Source organism: Oryx dammah, unplaced genomic scaffold, assembly GCF_014754425.2.
Source record: "Oryx dammah isolate SB20612 unplaced genomic scaffold, SCBI_Odam_1.1 HiC_scaffold_29, whole genome shotgun sequence".
NCBI classification, from domain to species: domain Eukaryota; kingdom Metazoa; phylum Chordata; class Mammalia; order Artiodactyla; family Bovidae; genus Oryx; species Oryx dammah.
The window spans coordinates 93,846,494-93,866,877 of record NW_024070213.1 but is presented as its reverse complement, the minus strand read 5'-3'; the positions used below and the strand labels follow the sequence as shown (position 1 = coordinate 93,866,877).

General features: G+C 41.3%; 1 protein-coding gene across 2 annotated transcripts; it reads left to right on the top strand.

Annotated features, from left to right (window-relative positions):
• The first annotated feature begins 654 nt into the window (after positions 1-654).
• Positions 655-17,594, top strand: NUDT4 (nudix hydrolase 4). Of its 2 annotated transcripts, none has more exons than XM_040234416.1 (5): positions 655-1,135; positions 11,785-11,895; positions 12,727-12,771; positions 14,520-14,607; positions 14,846-17,594. In XM_040234416.1, exons 1-5 carry the CDS (start codon positions 1,037-1,039, stop codon positions 15,046-15,048), a joined length of 546 nt encoding a protein of 181 aa, XP_040090350.1. In that variant the 5' UTR covers positions 655-1,036; the 3' UTR covers positions 15,049-17,594. The 2 variants fall into 2 exon arrangements, with proteins under 2 accessions (XP_040090350.1, XP_040090351.1); XM_040234417.1 differs by having other exon boundaries at positions 665-1,135; positions 14,523-14,607.
• The last annotated feature ends 2,790 nt before the right edge of the window (positions 17,595-20,384 follow it).

The window sequence follows — 20,384 nt, the reverse complement described above, 5'->3', positions numbered from 1 at the left end:
CGTAGCCAGCATTAATGAGTGCATTCTGGAAGGCGGGATAAAATGGGAGCCGTTATCCAGGGCTTCTAACAAATGTCTAAGCTTCAGTTGACTCTTGAAAGAATACAAGTGATGCTACCCCCAACCAAAGATTAAAAAATAAAAAGGAAAAGGAAATGTGCTTTCTCCCTTCCCCTGGAAAACAAAAACAGTAAAACGTCTTCATCAACGTCTTCACCTTTCCAGGCCTCGCTCGTCCGCCCTACACTTGACGGGCGCTCTCTGGACGTCAACACAGTCACTACAGAGGCTGCCAGCGCAACGAGGCCTCCAGGCGTTTTCTGACCAGGAGCGATTTTGCCGAGGAGGTATGTGGTTAGGCCCCGCTCGTGGAGAGGCTATTTAAGGTCCTCGCAGGTATTATTACGAGACTTATAAACACTGGGGGACACTTCTTTGCTTCTTTCCATTCGCTGGCACCTACCTAGAATCCCGGTTCTCCCGCGCTGGGGCGGAGCACCAACCCGCCCGCCCCGCCGAAATCCTGCCGCCTGAAGGCTGAGGCCCCGCCCCCGGCGCCCCGCCCCGGTCGCAACGATTCCCGGCGCGCAGGCGCGCAGGGCGGTGCGCCGAGGGGGGCGGGGCGTGCGCGGCCCCTTAAATACGGCGAAGGGGGCGGTGCGAAGCTGCCGCGGCGCTGCTGCCCAGTAGGCGCCAGTTCCTGCAACTGTCTCCTCGTGGCGCGAGCCTGGAGCCTCGCTTTCTCCGGCAGCGAAGGCGGCAGCAGGAGAGAGCGGAGGCGAGCGTGCGGCGGGCTCCATGGAGAGCGGCGGACGCCCGGGCAGAGGCGGCGCTTCCACCCCGGTTCCCGGGCTCCAGTGACCGACGCTCGCGCTCTGCCCCGCGTCGGAGCGGTCGTCTGCTCCGGGACTGACCCGGCCTCGCTGCCCTTCCCCGCGCCGCCTCCTCGCTTCCCTGCGCCCCGACTCGCCCTCGACCCCACTGCCCGGCGGGGTGGCGGCGGCCGGGGCAGCAGCGGCAGCAAGAACCCTCCTCTATGATGAAGTTCAAGCCCAACCAGACGCGGACCTATGACCGCGAGGGCTTCAAGAAGCGGGCGGCGTGCCTCTGCTTCCGGAGCGAGCAGGAGGACGAGGTGAGGGCGGCCGGCGCGCTTGGTCCCCTCCGCTAGGGCGCCGGGGCGGTGTTGGTGTGGGAGTCCGGGCTGGCCGAGATGGGAGGTCTTTGCCCTTCCCCTTCCCTTTCTCCATCCCCTTCTTAGCAGACCCTCCGTCTAGCCTCAGGGCTGGAAGGGATTAGCCCCCTCCCTCCTTCCCTCCCGCCCTCCCTCTCTCCTTCCTTCCTTTCTCTGGGTTGATTGTGGAAACAAAGGGGCTCACCCAGCCCTGCGCTTTCCCACGGGGTCGTGGTTAGGACGGGAGGCCGAGACGCCTCCTGGCCCATGGAGGGTCCCGGGCCGTCTTGGTCCCGCCTAGCGGGAGTCACCACTTTAACCTGCAAATGGAGCGTGAAACCAAATAAAACCTTGAGTGCTAACAGAGGGTAGAAATGGCGTGAATGTTGCAGCCCCAGCCCTCCTGCCTCTTGTTATATTTTCCTCTCCCCTGAAAAAGCAGTTTGCGGCTTCAGATGAATGTAGGCATGATTATGGAATATCCAGACAGTCCCCGTGCTTAAAAAACCCATTCGGTCTGGTTCTATCAGTTCCGCTTTGTGGTGGATCCTTTAGTTTACAAGCACTTGGAGTATTTATACTGTATTTAAAAAAAAAAAAAAAAAAGCCTCCTCTTTTAAAGTTTTCTGACTATAGAATGATGGGTAGTGAAAAACGTGGAATCACCAGAAGGGAGAAGGTGGACTAGAGGTGGGCAAAGTTGCCATTTTCTGACGGTAATCTCTACCTTTGCATATTTATCAGAGCTTCTTTGCTATGTTTTTCTTGACATCTGGTGAGAAGCAGTCTTTCTTGTTCTAAGAGGAAGCAGCAGTCTTCTGTTAATTCACTCATCAGCATTGGGCTGATAGTAAGGCTGTTGAGGGTTTTCTGGAGAACAGTTTATACTTCTGTTTCGTTTATTTAATTTAAAAATGGTTCACTAGTTTTATTTTGCGTGGAGCAATAAAGTCGATTGGTAGCTGATGAAAATCTTGTAGCATTGCCACTTCTAAATGGTTAGACAGGAAAAGCATTAACATTGAGTTCTGTTTCCATATCCAATTATGTCCAATAAAATATTAAGCTAAAGCTGGAGGCAGGAATTTAATGGCTTCCTTATTGCTAGTCCCTGTAGTTAGGATGAGTATGACATAGTGTACTCTCAGTGGCGTATATTGTTATGCTAACAAAAATCAAAGTACCTCAGAATGGTGCTCTTCAAACTCTTTATTTTTTGAAAAGAAACCAAGCCTTTTAGTGTTGATCTCACGCTCAGTTGGGGGTCTCTATTGGAATTTAAACTTAAATTCCAAAGGAGTTTTCTAGAGAAGTTGATGTTTTGGGGCTGGGCCTGTTTAGGAGAGCCAGAAAGTAGAGAATGGCTTTTAGCATTTACAAAGTCAACGGGCTTTTTAAGTGCATTCTGTTAAAAAGATTAGAAGGTCCTTGAGGGAAGGACCAGGTTAGCACAAAGCAAACTTTAAATATAAAATAATACTTACCAAAAATGATCAAGATAGGTCAAGACTCTGATCTGATTGGCTCACTATTGTATAATTATTTTCTTAGTTGCGTGCTTACCAGGCGCTGGGCACTGCCGGAAGACGTTTAAGTGTGTCACGTTTACTCCTCGTACCGCAGGTTTATAGGTGAGGAGACAGTTGCAGAGCAGAAGTACTTTGCCCAAATGAGGTAATTAGGAAATGGTAGAGTCGGAATTCAGCATCTGGTCCCCGCTGATGCTGGGCTCTGAGCACAGGGCTAGGCCCAGAGCAGTTGGGTGCACAAGATTTGCTGAATGAGTGAGACCGTCCAAGGCTGAGTTTGGAAGACTTCAAAGGACTGACTTTGAAGTGCCATAACGTGAACATGGAATTCAGGCTTTGTAAAAACGAAGGTTCCCAGGGGAAAATATGGGAAATGGGAGGAAATTGAAACGGCTTGTATTGTGTGAATGGTAAAGCAAGAGTCTAAGGAGAGCATCAGAAGTTGATCGTAGCAGATAAATGAGTTGGTTTTCTGCTTTGAAATTGTTTCTACAGTAATAACGGAGAAGGCAATGGCACCCCACTCCAATACTCTTGCCTGGAAAATCCCATGGACGGAGGAGCCTGGAAGGCTCCAGTCCATGGGGTCGCTGAGGGTTGGAGACGACTAAGCGACTTCACTTTCACTTTTCACTTTGATGCATTGGAGAAGGAGATGGCAACCCACTCCAGGGTTCTTGCCTGGAGAATCCCAGGGACGGCAGAGCCTGGTGGGCTGCCGTCTATGGGGTCGCACAGAGTCGGACACGACTGAAGCGACTTAGCAGTAGCAGCTACTGTAATAAATGCTAGATTCCTAGCCTCTAGTGGAATCGAGAGACCAGTGCCATTATAAAATAAAGAGCAAGATTTGAAGAATTTATTAGATAAGCTTATTACGTAAAACTTTGTAAATGTGATAACCCGGAGGTTGCGAAACCAAGTCAATCAGTTTGTTAGAGAATATGCTCTGAGGGAAGGCTCTGAATTCTTTAAATAATGCACAGCCAACTTTAACGTCTGGTTTAGATCTTCAGGATCTTCGTTTCTGTAGTTGTGTTTATAGAGTTTAAAGTGAAATAAAATAGTAATTGCTTTTTGACCCTCAAGCTGTGCAGTGTTCCAATCTGGCTCTCTACTTAAGGGGTTCTAAGTATACTTTAGAATAGGTTTTTGTAGGACGGAAGGGTGTTCTCACAGCAGTTTTTATTCTTTGGGGTGTGGTTTTATGTATTTTCCCATTGCATCTCTTTCTTCCCTGTGAGGTAGATAATAAACATTAGCATCTGTAAAGGAAGAAATTAGGCAATAGAAGTAACTTGTCTCAAGGTCACAGAAGCTGACAGATCATTTTGAGCCCAGGCCCTTTATTTCTAAATCTCTTGTTCATTTGATCCTCTCCAACTAGTTATTTCTATAGGGAACAACCCTTTTGACAGTTGGGCTTCTAGTCAAGACAACAAATAAGTATTCCATAGAGGAGCTGGGATCTCTGCCTTTGCTGTGAAAGTGGACAGTAATTCATGAAAGGGAACCTGAAATGGATTCCATTGAATGTATTTGCATATATGATGGTTGGAACCAGGTTGCAAGATAATGGTTGCAAGATGAAGAGTGTCGGCTCCTAAGGAACATGCTCTGTATAGCAGGAGGTTAGACAGGTGACTGATAATGAAAAGAAAAAAAGTCGTATCCGACACTTTGCAACCGCATGGATTGTAGCCCTCCAGGCTCCACAAAAAATTCTCCAGGCAAGAGTACTGGAGTGGGATGCTGCTATTCCCTTTTCCAGGGGATCTTCCAGACCCAGGGATCGAACCCGGGTCTCCTGCATTACAGGCAGACTCGTTACCCTCTGACCCATCAGGGAAGCCAATAAAGTGCTGGTGAAGTACTGTCGGGCTTCCCATCTGGTGCTAGCGGTAAAGAACCCACCTGCCAGTGCAGGAGACAAAAGAGACATGGATTAGATCCCTGGGTCAGGAATATCCACTGAAGTACGAAAGGGCAAAATTAGTATTCTAGTATTCTTGTATTACTAGTACTCTAGTATTCTTGCCTGGAGAATCCCATGAACAGAGGAGCCAAGAACACTACAGTCCACAGAGTCGCAAAGAGTCAGACATGACTGAGCGACTTAGCATGCAGGCAAAAGTACCATGAGGTGCTCCAGAGTTAAGATCCAGCATGAGTCATTTGGAGTTGGATTTCAGTGAGTGGGTAAGGAAGGACCAAACATCATAAACAGAGCAAGACTTGGGGCTGTGGTCTAATTGAACTGTAGCTTAGGAGAACAGAGAAAAACTAGTGGCTGAAAAACGAAGAGCACCTACAGTGTAAGATTAAGGATTTGCTTGCTGTATTTCAGTTTTAGATTTATTCAAGTTTGAGGATTATCTGGCAGCAAAATAGGATAGAATTCTAAAGAGAGAAACAGAAATGACTTGATCCTGGGTGGAATCCAGGCACACTTGCAAGTTAGAAACATACAGTCTTAAGAACTTGCATTTGGAGTTTTTGCTGAAATTGGCTTGTAAGCTCGCTGAGCCAGTATTCTTGAAACCTGCGGAACTCTAAACCAGAGCTCTGATAAACAAAAACTAAGCCGTCCCTGTAGCTCAGGTGGTAAAGAATCTGTCTGCAATGCAGGAGACCCGGTTACATCCTCAAGTCAGGAAGATCCCCTGGAGAAGGGAGTGGTAAATAACTGAGTATTCTTCCTTGGAGAATCCCATGGACAGAGGAGCCTGACAGGCTATAGTCCATGGGGTTGCAAAGAGTTGGACACAACTGAGCAACTAACACTACTACTAAGAAATATTACGGCTTCTCTCTACTAGTACTTTAACCCCTAGAATCAATAAGCCTTTTCAGACATGTATCAAGAGCGTTGAGTCCTTGAAGGTTCTTACTTCAAATGGAAACCATTTTCATCAGAATTAACTATCCAAAGGTGGCCTTTTCTGACTGCCGGGAGATGTCACCAGCCTCCTTCATCTGTGCCTGCGGCTTTCCTAGACCTAGAGAAGGGCTGTTTAGCCTACCCAATCAGCCACTTCTTCAAGGGAAGGCCCTCGTGTACGATTTGCATCCGTATTTATTCTGATGGATTTTGGTGTACCACCAAGGCTTTCTCCAATTTTGTGAAAGTTTATCCCATCCCCAGTGGGAAGTTTATCCCACTTCAGAACATTAACATGCCAGGGGAAAAAAGTCATGGTCAACCCAGCTTACCATTATCTACCAATCCATATAATCTGGGTTAAATACATTTTCACAGAATGTGTCTTTATTTCTGATCTTACAGCACTCTGCCTCTGTAGCCCAAAAAGTAGTACTAGTTTGCTGAGTAATAGAACTTGGTAGTGGCTAGTGGATATATTAACTATTATTGTAACTTACTACCTTTTAAAATGTATATGTGCGTAGTGGGTGTTCCTAATATACTGCTGCCCTAATTTTGGCCAAACGCCTATAAAACCGTTAAGTACAGTAGAGATAGTTTTAACCATTCGTGTTCTTCTTGTTTGTGATAATGTGGGAAAGAAAGACCAACAACCCCAAAACAGCTTCTAAATATACAGATACAATTTTCAAAATAAAATTCTTTATTCTTATATTTAGGGATCACTTAAGGGGTTCTCTGAATAGCTTTTTTTTTTCTGAGAAAGATGTGGTAATTTATAGTGACTACTAAAATTCTTTATTCTTATATTTAGGGATCACTTAAGGGGTTCCCTGAATAGCTTTGTTTTTTCTGAGAAAGATGTGGTAATTTATAGTGACTACTTGTTCACTTCCCTGGTGGCTCAGATGGTAAAGAATCCACCTGCAATGTGGGAGACTTGAGTTCCATCCCTGTGTTGGGAAGATCCCCTGGAAAAAGGAACAGCTGCCACTCCAGTATTCTGGTCTGGAGAATTCCATGGACAGAGGAGCCTGGTATGCTAGAGTCCATGGGATCGCAAAGAGTCGGACAGGACTGAGCAGCTTTCACTTTCACTTCTTCCTGGAGGCAGGCTGTGACCAAGAGCCATCGTAAGGGTAAAAGCTGAACCGCAGGGCAGTTTGGGGCCCCTTGGTGTAGGGAACCAACAGTCCCATGTACCTCCCACCTCTGAGGGCATGGCTGTATTACGGACATCGAACAGCATATCCTAGTTTACACGCTTTTACACATCCCTCAGTGAGGAGGACTTGGGTGATATAGAGTACTATTATAGAATATTATTGGAATATTATTCCAATTCACAGACAAACCTTTGTTGAGCAAAATTCAGGGCTGGTTCCAAGTTGATTACCACTATACTGTTGCTACTAAAAGTGGGAAATACCTCTATTCCAAATCTTGCAACATTGGGTATCTAAGAAAAACACATATGAAAAATAACTTATCAACAATGCCAAGTGAATAGTATTTTATTCTGATAATTGACCAATACATGAAAAGAGGGATAAGATCTGATAGTGTAGTAGGAGGAATGCCGATATGAAGGTGGCCAGGTCGAATTGGGGAAGAAGTGTCTTCACTTTTCACCACTCTAATGCCATTGACGTTGGGGTTTGAGTGTGATTCAAGTCTATTCCTGCAACTTGGTGCGTTGACTAGCCTCCTTTTTATAAATCTTTCCTTTGGTCTCAGCTCTGGCTTATCTGGAAAGTTAAGTGTCTACTTTCATCTTTGTCATCTTGTCCAACACACAAAATCTAATAGGTCTAGAAAAGTAGTTGAAAGAGAATTTAAAACCTATGAATGACCATGTATGGACTTGTCAGCTGTTAGTGTATCCTCTTATTGAAAGAGTTTTTGTAACCTATCCTTTGTTACCTCAGTAATACCATTTATTTTAAATAAATACCATTTATTTTAAATAAATACCATTTATTTTAAATACTGTTCATAAATAACAGTAATATTGGGGTTGGAAGGAAAGCTATGACAAACCTAGACAGCATATTAAAAAGCAGAGGCATCATTTTGCCGACAAAGGTCCATATAGTTAAAGCTATGCTTTTTCCGGTGGTCATGTACACATGTGAAATTCGGACCATAAAGAAGGCTGAGTGCTGAAGAATTGATGCTTTCGAACTGTGGTTCTGGAGAAGATACTGGAGAGTCTCTTGGACTGCAGGGAGATCAAACCAGTCAATCCTAAAGGAAATCAACCCTGAATATTCATTGGAAGAACTGATGCTGAAGCTCCAATACTTTGTCCACCTGATGTGAAGAGCGCATTAGAAAAGACTCTGATAATGGGAAAGATTGAAAGCAAAATGAGAAGGGGGCAGCAGAGGATGAGATGGTTAGATGGCATCACTGACTCAATGGACATGAATTTGAGCAAACTGGGAGATAGTGGAGGACAGAGGAGCCTGGTGTTCTGCAGTTCCTGGGGTTGCAAAGAGTCAGACATGATTTAGCAACTGAACAACAACAAATACTGGCCAAAAATATTTTGTTTGGATTTTTACATACCGTCTTATGGAAAAATCTGAAAGAACTTTTTTCCCAACCTAATACATAAATATATTCATTCACATAAATATATATTTAGTGGCAAATATCAATAGACTTACCTCATAGCAGCTGCACACCTTTTGTCTTGCACAACTTCCAGCAAATGTCACCACTTTCTCTCAGATTTTGCATCACAGACATCTAAGAGCCAACCTGGGATTGTGAAGCCAGTAAAATTATGAATACTTTTTAGCTGTCTGAGAGTAGAAAGAAGTCTGTTAATGCAGCTAGAGTGAAGTCGTGAGTGAAGTCGCTCAGTCGTGTCCAACTCTTTGTGACCCCGTGAACTGTAGCCCACCAGGCTCCTCCGTCCTTGGGATTCTTCAGGCAAGAATACTGGAGTGGGTTGCCATTTCCTTCTCTAGGGGAACTTCCCGACCCAGGGATCAAACCCAGGTCTCCCGTATTGCAGGCAGACACTTTAACCTCTGAGCCACCAGGGATGTTCTAATGCAGCTATAGAATTTTAAAATTGTGATAAGCATTATTTTGAGACAAAAGTATGCATAGAGGTGGATAGTAGACACTTTAACCTCTGAGCCACCAGGGATGTTCTAATGCAGCTATAGAATTTAAAAATTGTGATAAGCATTATTTTGAGACAAAAGTATGCATAGAGGTGGATAGTTGAGAACCCTTTTCTCTAGAAGTTTTTGTTTGTTTTTAGTAACACCTTTCTTAGAGCATTAGTTTGCATCCTAAAGCTGCATTGTAGATCTAGTACACTGGGGATGTTATAGAATGTTAAGATGGCTTTGCAGGAATTGAGAGAGAGATACTGAATAATAATACTCTGTGGTGTGGGTTTAGATTCTTACAGTCTATAGTAGGGGTTTTAACTGTCCTTATCTCTGCTTATACTGTTTAGATTCCTTTTCTTAATCCTACCCACCCCCTTCCCCTACCACATAGCCTTGACCTCATCTGCACTTCCAGGTACTCAAGATGAGTAGGCAAGTACTTAATAACATACCAGTTTCCAAATCTGTACCATCACCAAAGGCTCATTATCAGATCTCTTAATCTAGTCATTTAGATACTGATCATCTAAACATTTGGATGCTATACCTTAGGTATTACTCATTTTAAATTGATCATTTTTGGAAAGATACATTTGGAGTTAATGGCTTGATAAAATTTAATCACTTTGGAATGTCAAGGGACTCTTGCAGCATAATTTCTTGGTTTCTCAGCTAAATCATTTGGAAGAGAAGTTCAGTCATATGACAGTGATATCCTGTAGATAAAGATTTGGTTTTAAATTGGAAGCTTAAGTGTTAGTTCAGAAACAGACACAGACTGTTCTAATGGTTTTTCAAGATTATTAACCTTATGTAAATTAATTCTTAAAGACTGTTGTGGTCAAATAGGAACACATTAGTCATTGACCTAGATACATGATACTGAATTTCATTTTTTTTTCAGAACTCAAACGTTATGAATATCGATGGTTTTGAAACTCCCTGTTTACTCAATGAAGATGTACTTTTCTGGTGGCTAGTTCCCTGCACCACCCTGTTCCATTATGAAGGTGATCAAGGAGGTTGCTTTTAGAGCATAGAATTAGGCAGTAAGAATTTTATCCAGATACTAGAAACCAGTTTATCCCTAACTCATGCCTAGGAACCAGCCAAGAAGCTTCCAGCTCTGTGGTCAGAACTGGTGGTTACCATTTACTTTTTCCATGATACAGGATATAACACTTTTGTACCTTAAACCTTTTTTGTTTTAATTTAAAAACATTCATTTGCCAGTCTTGATATAGGGTCAAAGTCTTTGAATACCATAGACAATTGGCAAGTATACTTTTTGAATAAAATCCAAAGGTGAATCTGATTTGCAGTTCCACTTTGTATAAAGTAGGATTTTAACTTTCTAGATTTTAAAAATTTCTTTCTTCTGGTCTTTTTTTTTTTTTTAAGTAATCTTAGCCATACTTAATTTGATAGCAATTTTTAACAACCCATCTTTAATGAATTTTTGCAGAGCCTTTTTGATAACTACTTCCTGCCCTCATTTTATCATTAACATTCAGTGATTACAAAAACAAGTGCAACTGGCAAAATCTGGGGAACAAACTTGTCTTGACAGATGAATCCAACTCAGTTGGTGGGAAAGCAGAAGATCCAACTGTGATGGCCAACAGTACTCACAGTAGTGAGTACAGTGAGGCCAAGTGTGCTTGGCCTACTCACGTGGGCTAGGATCTGAGGTATGTTATACTCCTTAACACTCAACAGTCTTGCAAGGCTAGTCACTTCTTTTTGCAGAGGAGGATGCTGTAACTAAGAAAGCTTAAATTTAAGGCTGTCTTATATTTCACTTTACCAAAATTTCTATGTTTGGACTTGGTGGTGCCCTCAATGTCAGTCATTTGGGTGCTCAGTCATGTCTGATTTCTTTGTGACTCCGTGGATTGTAGCCCACCAGGCTCCTCTGGCCATGGGATTTTCCCAACAAGAATATTGGAGTGGGTGGCCATTTCCTCCTCCAGGGGATCTTCCTGACCCAGAGAGCAAACCTGCGTCTCCTGCATTGGCAGGTGGATTCTTTACCAGTGAGCCATCTGGGAAACCCCTATAGTACTTTAGCTAAGGCTCTGTCAATTGTTAATTTACAGTGCTTTCTCTGGACGTGCCTCTGTTCTGCCTGTTATATACTTGGAGGAGAGATGTAGTAAAGTCCTGTCCAGATCAGAATTGAGAGAAACAGTGCTCAGGTTCCTCGAGTGTTAGTCGATCCACCACTATGTGGTGATGGTATGTCTGTAGGCCAAGGTGTGCTGCCGCTTTTCAGATAGAGGGGAGTTATGCACTTGAAGTTCTTCCCTCATCTCCCAACCCAATTTTCTTGAGGTTTAGGGGAAAGGTAGGACTTGTAAACTGCTGTCAGCCTGGAAGTTTCCATTTGGGCAGATTGGGTTCTGGAGCTTACTCTTGTAGGTGAATCCTGGGCTGGCTATAAATTCCCAAGGGCCAGCCCTTTATCTGGCAGTAGGGACAAAGCTGGGCAGATAGTTGGCACAGTGTCAGAAAACCAGAGTCCACACTGAGGATCAAGCTTTGCTGTCAGCTGATTAATTTCTGGAGAGAACTGTTTGCATTTGCTTGAAGGCAATATACTAAGGTAATTTTGCAGACATTTCTGTTCAAATTGGTCAAGACGCCTGCCTGTTACTTTCATAAACATCATTTGGTTACTTATCATAGCCTTTCCCCACCTCCGTCCTCTCAACTTGGGTGAATTCCAACCTAACCTAGTGCACAAATTTTCACTTACAGGATGGATGTTTACTTCTTGTTTCAGATACTGTTAAAAAGTGAACTGGCAGGATACTACTCTGTATTAATACAGTGTATGGGGTTTTTCGTTTGTTTTATAACTGTGTACACTTTTCAAGCTTAATGCCATTCTTGACCTGGATTTGCAGAGTTTCCTATAAAGGCCAAAGAGTATTTTAGGCTTTGTGGGCCATACAGTTTCTGTTGAAATTGCCCAACTCTGCTGCTGTAGCATGAACAAATAAATGTGAATGTCCGTAGTACTGCTGGGGCTGGGGTTTACAGTTATGGTCGGGCTTGCAGGTCCTGTTGGTGAGCAGCAGTCGGTATCCAGACCAATGGATTGTCCCAGGAGGAGGAATGGAGCCTGAGGAAGAGCCTGATGGCGCTGCTGTGAGGGAGGTTTATGAAGAGGTAAGATGGAGAGTAGCGCATCCTGGGTAAGGTTCACAAACAAGGCAGTTTGCTAAGTACACCGAGGAAGAGGCATGAAGACAGGCAGGTCACACAGTGCTGTTTGGTTGTCTAATTCAACATTTTAAAGCACGTGACTACAGCTAGCACTTTGGTAAGCAGATTATTTTTTCTACCTGGTAAAATAGTTAAAGATCAATGTGAAAATCCCCCAGAGCTGAATAACACACAGTTATATAACAGTTAGTCTCATCAGTGATCAATATATAACATGATGGCCTTGCCCCAAAGCAAGGTTAGTGTTAACTGAGCAAAAATATACAGAGAAAATTCATCATGTGCTACAATTCATTTTCAGACATACACTTAGGAAGCCAGTTGCTTTTATTTTACTGGCTTTGTCTTAAAGTTCAGTAAAATGAGGGCACACACATGCACAGAAGCACACTTGGCCTGCTTGGCTTCTTGCAACTGATAGGAGATGGAACTTACTTTTACTCAGGAGCAAAACAGCATAGATCAAGGGCCACGAAAACTTCTTGAACAGCAGTGAGAGCATAATGAGAAGTGAGTGATAAGGCTCTCACTGGGTGTTGGTGTGTAATTGGAAAGGTTTTCTAGGGACGGGTCTTAAGGGATAAGCATTTTCAGAGAAAGCACGTGCCAGTCTGTTAGTTTTCATTCTGGGTTTGTGGCACACACTGAAGTTCCAGTCTGTCACAGTACCAGGTAAAAGGAACAGGACTGTGCAGTGGAAGGGGAACACAGAGAAAATAACTTGCACGTAAATTCTGTTACGTAAAAATTTTATATTTCGTCTTTTTTTAATAGGCTGGAGTAAAAGGAAAATTGGGCAGACTCCTGGGCATATTTGAGGTGAGTTACAAAAGTAATCCTCATCTTGCTGATAGAATTAATGACTTCTTCCTTCCTAACAGGCCAGATAATCGGCAGCAGCCTGAACTAGATATTCCTCTGAAGCTACCGGTAGGCAAGGAAGTCATAAGGATTTAGGAGGGAGGGAAGTGGAAGCTATTTGACTTTGATATACTATTACTACAGTATTCTCCGTATCACCTAAGGGCTTAGGTCTCTCATGGATACTGCCTGGAAGTGAACCCTTTGCCTTCAGCATGTAACACTGGATGATATGCCTAACGACTTTATCCTGAAAGGACACCGTGAGGCTGCAAAACTCAGATGCACAGACTAGGATAGAATTCTCTGCTATAATGTGTTACTACTTGAGGCAGAATGGAATTCGTGCAGAGGAAATTTGAAAGTGACAAGTATTCCATGGAAGGTGGGGAGAAATGAGGTCAGGTCATGAGACCCAAGCTGTTCTCAAATATATTTTCATACAAGATTCAGACCTAGATACATGGTATATCAGATACGTTGTGATTTTTTTTTTTCAAGATACCCTTTAAGTGTTAGCTTAGTCCTGCTGATAGGACTAAAAATACAGTCCTTAAAGATTTTATCTTTTAGCCTTTTTCAGAAATCAGAAAAAATTCTGATTGTACAGCACCTGGTAGAATTGATGACTCCCAGAATACAGTAACTGTGGAAGGGTAAAGTTCATAAGGTACTATAATTTTCCAGAATTCACCACTTGCTTTACCCAGTTAAATAGCACCATCTCCTGGTTAAACTGAAAAACACTGTGAGTTTTCTGTAACTGAGTAACCATGGTACACATTAGTGCATGTGTGAATATGCAGACAAGATTTTTAAAGAAAACTTCTCATGTTTGTGTAACATGGGAAGGCAACAGTAATAGGTGCTTTACAATTACTATTTAAATTTCATAGAATCTGAACAGAAAATGGTAATCAGTGTACCTTTCCCTTTAGAAAAATATAAGGGAAAATTAGAATGTTCCTGCCTAGTCACCATGGTGATTTTGATTAGTTTGTGAACATAGCAAATAAGTGTATTGATTTTCCAGGCATAGAGTTAAGATGACAGATCCTTAAACATAATGTTTTAAGTGAGAGAGGACTCTGTTTTATTCCCGTTCTCTTTCATTCCCAAAGACATAAGATACTGATTGAGTGAATTACTCGGGTGATTTGTGGTTTAAAAAAAAAAAAAATTAGGGCAGTTGTCTGACGTCTTAGACTATAGCAAACAAGGTTACCTTTAGTCAAGGTGAAGATGAGTCCCTTCCTTTAAGGCCAGCTTGTGTTTAATTTTGAACCTAGACACAAGGCTACGTGGCAGTTTTAATAGGAGTAAAAACTGAGTTGGAGCATATAGGACATGGCATTCTAGAAATGGACTATCCTCATACTATTCTCAACTTTTGCTCCGTGTAGTTCACCAGGAAGCTTTTACATACTTAGGCCTCCTCTCAGACTAACTGAATCAGTGTCTCTTTAAAACTGCGTCCTGGGTGATGAAATAGATGGTCGAGGTTGAGAGGCCCTGGTCTAGGTTAGGAAGTCTGCTCATGTTTTGTCTTACATAAATTCACTCTGGTGCTGAGGGTTGTATGACTGAGTATACTTGTCTGTGTTGGCAAGAAAACTATGCTAATGTAGGCTGCACTGAATTCTTCCCTCGAAACATGTGCATGACTAGCTCTTGTAGATTAAAATGCTTTTCTTTTTATATTCAAGCAGAACCAAGACCGAAAGCACAGAACGTACGTTTATGTTCTTACTGTCACTGAAATACTAGAAGACTGGGAAGATTCTGTTAATATAGGTAAATTCCGTTTCCTTTTGCTATCTGAATTCTTTAAATTCATACTACATGTGTATATTCAGTTTGCATCTTAAATTAGTTTCTGGCTGCTTTTTAGAGAAGATCAATATACATTTTGAGTTATCTTATTATATCTTATTATCTTATATCCCAATTTGAGTTATCTTACAATTGTAAGTTAACTTCATTTATTTTTATTATATATTTATTTATTTTTATTTCATTTGGTGTTTTTTAGGAAGGAAGAGAGAGTGGTTCAAAGTAGAAGATGCCATCAAAGTTCTCCAGTGCCATAAGCCTGTACATGCAGAATATCTGGAAAAACTAAAGCTGGGTTGTTCTCCCACCAATGGAAACTCTACAGTCCCTTCCCTTCCAGACAGTAACACCTTGTTTGTAACTGCTGCACAGACCTCTGGGCTGCCGTCTAGTGTAAGATAGAGAGAATTGGAAAGACCTCTTCCATCCTGTGCAGTCTTGTGGGCAGAGGCTTCTTTATTATCCTTGACAAACATCTGAATGACGCTTGCAAACTGTCTGAATTTGCCATGCAGGATTTTCAAACAATTTGCATGTTTTTCAGATGCTTTCAAATCTTCTTTAAAAAAAAATAGTGTAAAATATTTTAATAAGCCAAAGCCATGTGGAATTTTTTTTAGATGCCTTAACTGTACCCCCCTTACTCCAGTCCACCCACCCACCTTGTTATTTTGGTTGGCATTTTCACAGCATTTTTTTTTCAGTGTTTGTCCATTTGCTATCAGTCTGTGGGTTTTGTCACATCAACTTATTTGTGGGTATGTTTTCCCCCCTCAAATTGTTTTCTCATTTACAAAGCACACACACACACAGACACAATCATTTTCACCTGTTCAACAGATCTTCTGTTGTGGGAATTTATGACAATAATTCTTGATATTAAAGCAGTCCATTAACCCAAAAACTTTGTTTCATAGGATCACAATTTTAATTCATAGATCCCAGATTTGGACTGTTTTTTCTGTAAGACCCTATTTCAGGAATTTGTCAACTTGTCTCAATTTTCACAAGTGGTATTACATCACCTGATATGGCCAATTCCCGTAAAGGGACTAAACAGTCACTTTAAGACAAAGTTTAACTCTATAGAGCTAGTGATTGTTAGGCAGGTACTATAAGCAAATTGCATGTAGTAGATAACATCTTATCATGAAAACTGTACTCCTAGAATTTGTGTTAACATGCCAGTTCCCTTTATCCATAATCTCTCTTCACACAGAATACATGAGAACTATATGTCCCTCAATGTAAACTAATTTAAAAAACATTTTGTTTTCTAATTTAGTGACATCAGTTAAACTTGCTGGTAAAGGCCAGTTGGTGCTGACTGCATCACAGTTGAGTGAAATGGCCTTCTTGTTCAGCTGTTACAGGCATAGATTATTAAGGCACCTTAGAACATCTCATCTTTTATAGCTGGTCAGTAGGTATTATATAACTAAATACTGGGGCTCTGGAACATACCTGGACTAAGAATTTGTCTTACACTTGTCTTTATATTCACTTAAATCCAAAACTCCCATCTAACAGAAACACATGAATACCTTGTCTGTACTTTGCTGACCAAGCAAGAAATGAGGTGGGGCAAAGTGAAAGATGATTCCGTATGTAAACGTCATAACTGGTGAATATAAAGTAGAAAGTAAGCATAGTTACACATTTGTTCTCTAAATTGTCAACCTTTAAAACATAATTGCTGCTAAAAATAGAATACTGTTACACTTAAGGAAAATTGGTGCCACTGTTTTGAAAATGAGATCTTGTGCTGTAAATGCAGCTGAACTAAATATAAATATTAGTTCACAAATGAATGCTGTCAAAGGAATGAGTAAAGTAAAAAAACTTAACCAATGACATTTCATCCTAAATTATGTAATGTGATCAAGCATGATCATCCAGAATTTTTATATTTTTCTTTGTACAGAGGTTATGTATTCTGGGTGGTTTTTTTTTTTTTTAAGGAAACATTTTAAATCCCACAGATTGACACTTTGTAGTTTTTTCTCAGTAATCTCTGAAGTTTCTTTAAATTATATACTTAACACAGCAGAGAGAACTGGATTGTTTTTGTATATAAGACTTGTGTCCACCTGAAATGTCAGAAGTCCTGGGGGAGGGAGGCTGGGTATCTTGTATATGATATTATTAGAGGTAATAATGCATGAACTTATTTTATAAACTCTTGGACTATGTATTTGACATGTAAAATATGTACAGTATTAATGTCAGCCATTTCTTAAAAGTGAGCCTATAAATATTGTTGTATAATTTTCTTTGGTCAGAAACATTTGGAGTAAGTAGAACCACTGGGTCAGGATTTTCTTCAGTGCCGTTTAGCAAACCACCTGTCTTTAGTCTGTGCAACTAGGAAAAATTTGTATAATGCATCAAAATACTTCAGTTGTCACACTTTAAATTTCACACTTCACTATTCTTTTGGAACCCAGCCTAGCAAAATTTCCTAGAGGAAAGGCCCTAAGGAGACTTATTTCTGTTAAGAGAAAAAGCTGACTTCTGCAGACTCAAGAGCTGAACCTACTGTAGATAACAAATAGTGTCTACTAGCTCAACTCTCCAGAGTTTACAGAGTGCTGGGGCTGTCACTTGTGCTTTCTGTGGGGTAGCAGGATAAATTTGGGCAGCTGAAAATTTCAGTTCATTGTGCCTCCTAATTAAAGAAGTTTATAAAGTAACTTGTAGACACAAAGTAGCAACTGGCTTGCATGTTTGTTGCTGGGTTGTTGGTGTTTTTTTGTAAACTGGTGAAATTTTTCAACCAGGCATATGCCATTCAATTTTCTGTCAATCGCACAGAACTGAAGGGGAAATGATTGTTATATACACTTTGCTTCGCATGGTCTCATTTGAGATAATTGGTGTAAGAATCTTGACTTTTTTTATATTTGGAAACATCAAATAAAAAATGGAAATGAATTTTTTTAAACACAGCTTAGCACTGTCCAAGTGAAAACTTGTCTGGTGTTGCACAGTAACAGCTTTACTCACTGTCTTCCCATTGATGGCCATATAATTTTCTGTTAGTCGTTTATTTATACACTTCCTTTTTATGATTCTTACTAGTGGAATTAACTAACGTAAAAGGAAGGGCTCACCGGTAAGGTGTTGCCATTACTCTCCACTCTTATGTTTTCCATCTTATACAGGACATCAGTCATGCCACTGTGGTTGTCTTATTTATTGCTGTTCTCCTTTCCTAATGGAGTTTGTGTTAAAATAATTGTTAATTTTCAAGGGGCTTGGCTTATCCTGAGTACTTTGGTGTACTATGTTGCAGATACTTTCTACACTGTGGTCACGTTAATTATTACAGCTGTTTTAAAAAGGTGACGGGTGGGGCCATTTACCCAAAATAATTGTTTACGTAAGATGAACTTTAGAATCCTCACATAAAAGTTCTACTCAGATCTCATTTGGTTTTGATTAAGATTGTTAAATTGGAAGAAAAGAAAAAGCTTGGCATTTTCTAATGTCTTCACATTGGAATAGAAGAATCTTCTATAGATCTCTTACATAGAACTAGTTAGTTGAGTTTATTAAAGTATGATTTGTGACAGATATGTTACAGCTGGAATGTGGTAGCTGACTGTCCTCAAATGAAGTTTCCATCCAGTACAGTACCTTGTTTCATAAATTCTTAATGCAACACTCACCGTTAGCTGCACAATGGTCAGCATTTGCTTTATGCCCAGCGGTAGTGCAACAGCATAGAAAAGTTTCTACCCTCAAGGAGCTTATATTCTAGTGAGGCATAGAGATGAGTTATTTATACATCAGAAAATGTCCTTGAAGATGTAAGCTCTATTTTTTAAGTCATGTACCATTTTCAAAAACAAAATCTTTATTTGAAAATGTGGATTCCCCATCAAATACTTTAATACATTTTATATGGAACTGTAGGACAAAACTCAGGTTGATAAGTGATCTCATCCCTGGTGCTGTTCCTCCTTACTTTTAGTACCTTCCTGACTAATTCCCTTGCAGCTCAGCTGGTGAAGAGTCCGCCTACAATGCGGGAGACCTGGGTTTGATCCCTGAGTCGGCAAGATCGCCTGGAGAAGGGAAAGGCAACCCACTCCAGTATTATGTAATTCCATGGTCTGTAGAGTCCATGGGTTCACAAAGAGTTGGACACAGCTGAGCAACTTTCACTTTTACTTGACTAGTTCCCTTGGCTAAATTCGAGCAGTAAGATGGGAAGGCCCCTAAGTGCTCTCTTGGCACTGCATTATGGCAAAGACCCTAATTTACTCAGAAACAGTCTTATATTTCTCTACTTTGATGTGATTTCAACTGATTATGTTCCTAAAAGTTACTCTTCCCATATGTAGAGTACTAACTACCCTCTGGACATCACGTTATCTGGTTTTAAACACTAGTGCCAGACAGTACTGTAAATCTTCCTACTTTTCTCAATTTTTGCTCAAATTCATTCCATAGTCAGTGAAATAAATACTTTATTTGGCTATTACTGTAAAACAAGAGGTATGTGTAATTAAACATACCTTTTGATCAAGTTACTACACCAGGAATCTAATCTCTAGGAATGCAGACACAGATGTACCTACCAAGGTAAGGGAACCAAACTGGTGAGGCATGGAAATAAAATGCCCAGGACCAAAGGCATGATGGTTAACTAGTAATGTGTCCACATGGTGGAATATTATACAGATATAAAAACGGTATTCAGGTTAAAGATGCCAGAATAAACTGGTATGGCAATGTAGTACCACTATTAAATTTTTAAACGCAGGCTCATTGGTGAAGAATCCACCTGCCAGTGCAGGAGACACAGGTTTGATCCCTGATCCAGGAAGTTCCCCACATGCCATGGAGCAGCTAAGTGCACGTACAGTAATAGCCAGTGCTTTAGAGCCTGGGAGCTGCAACTTCTGAAGCCCACGTGCCGTAAAGACTGCTCAGCAACAAGAAAAGCCACCACAATGATGGCCCATGCTCTCGCCAATTAGAAAGTCTGTGCATCAACGAAGGCCTGACACAGCCAAAAATTAAAAAAAAAAAAAGCATATAACTCACCTACTTCTGGGAACCTAGTCAACAAAAATGCTTCAAGTTGCACAATCAATATGGTCAAAGGTGTGTACTGCATTATTTATAAAACATCAACTTAAATGTACAGATTGGGTGGGGTGGTTAGTCATCTATTTGATAGATAGCAAAGAAATGTGCTGCCAGAGATGGAGTTCCTTTCAGTAATTGCTAATTGAAAAACACTACACAGAATTTCCTATTGAAGGTCACTTTTAAAGAAGCCTGTACAGATTTTCTTTAAAGAAGCCTGTACAGATTTTCTTTAAAAATCAAATCCTGTATAATTTTGAACATTCTGAGTTCAATGTTCATCCTGTGAACATTGAGAAATTTGGTATGAAAATATATCACAAATGAAAAAATCAGGGCTTGATAAATGCCCAATCTGTGTAACTTGTCAAAGTACGTTAATATCAAAGCAGAAAAATGAAACCTGCACAAATCATTCCTGTTACTGGAGTAACAGTTAACATATCACTTTTAAAAGGCTTCCCAGATGGAGCTGGTGGTGAAGAACCTGCCTGCCAATGCAGGAGACCTAAGAGATGCAGGTTCACTCCCTGTGTTGGGAAGGTCCCCTGGTGGAAGAAATGGCAAACCAACACCAGTATTCTTGCCTGGAGAATCCCTATGGACAGAGGAGCCTGGCGGGCTATGGTCCATGGGGT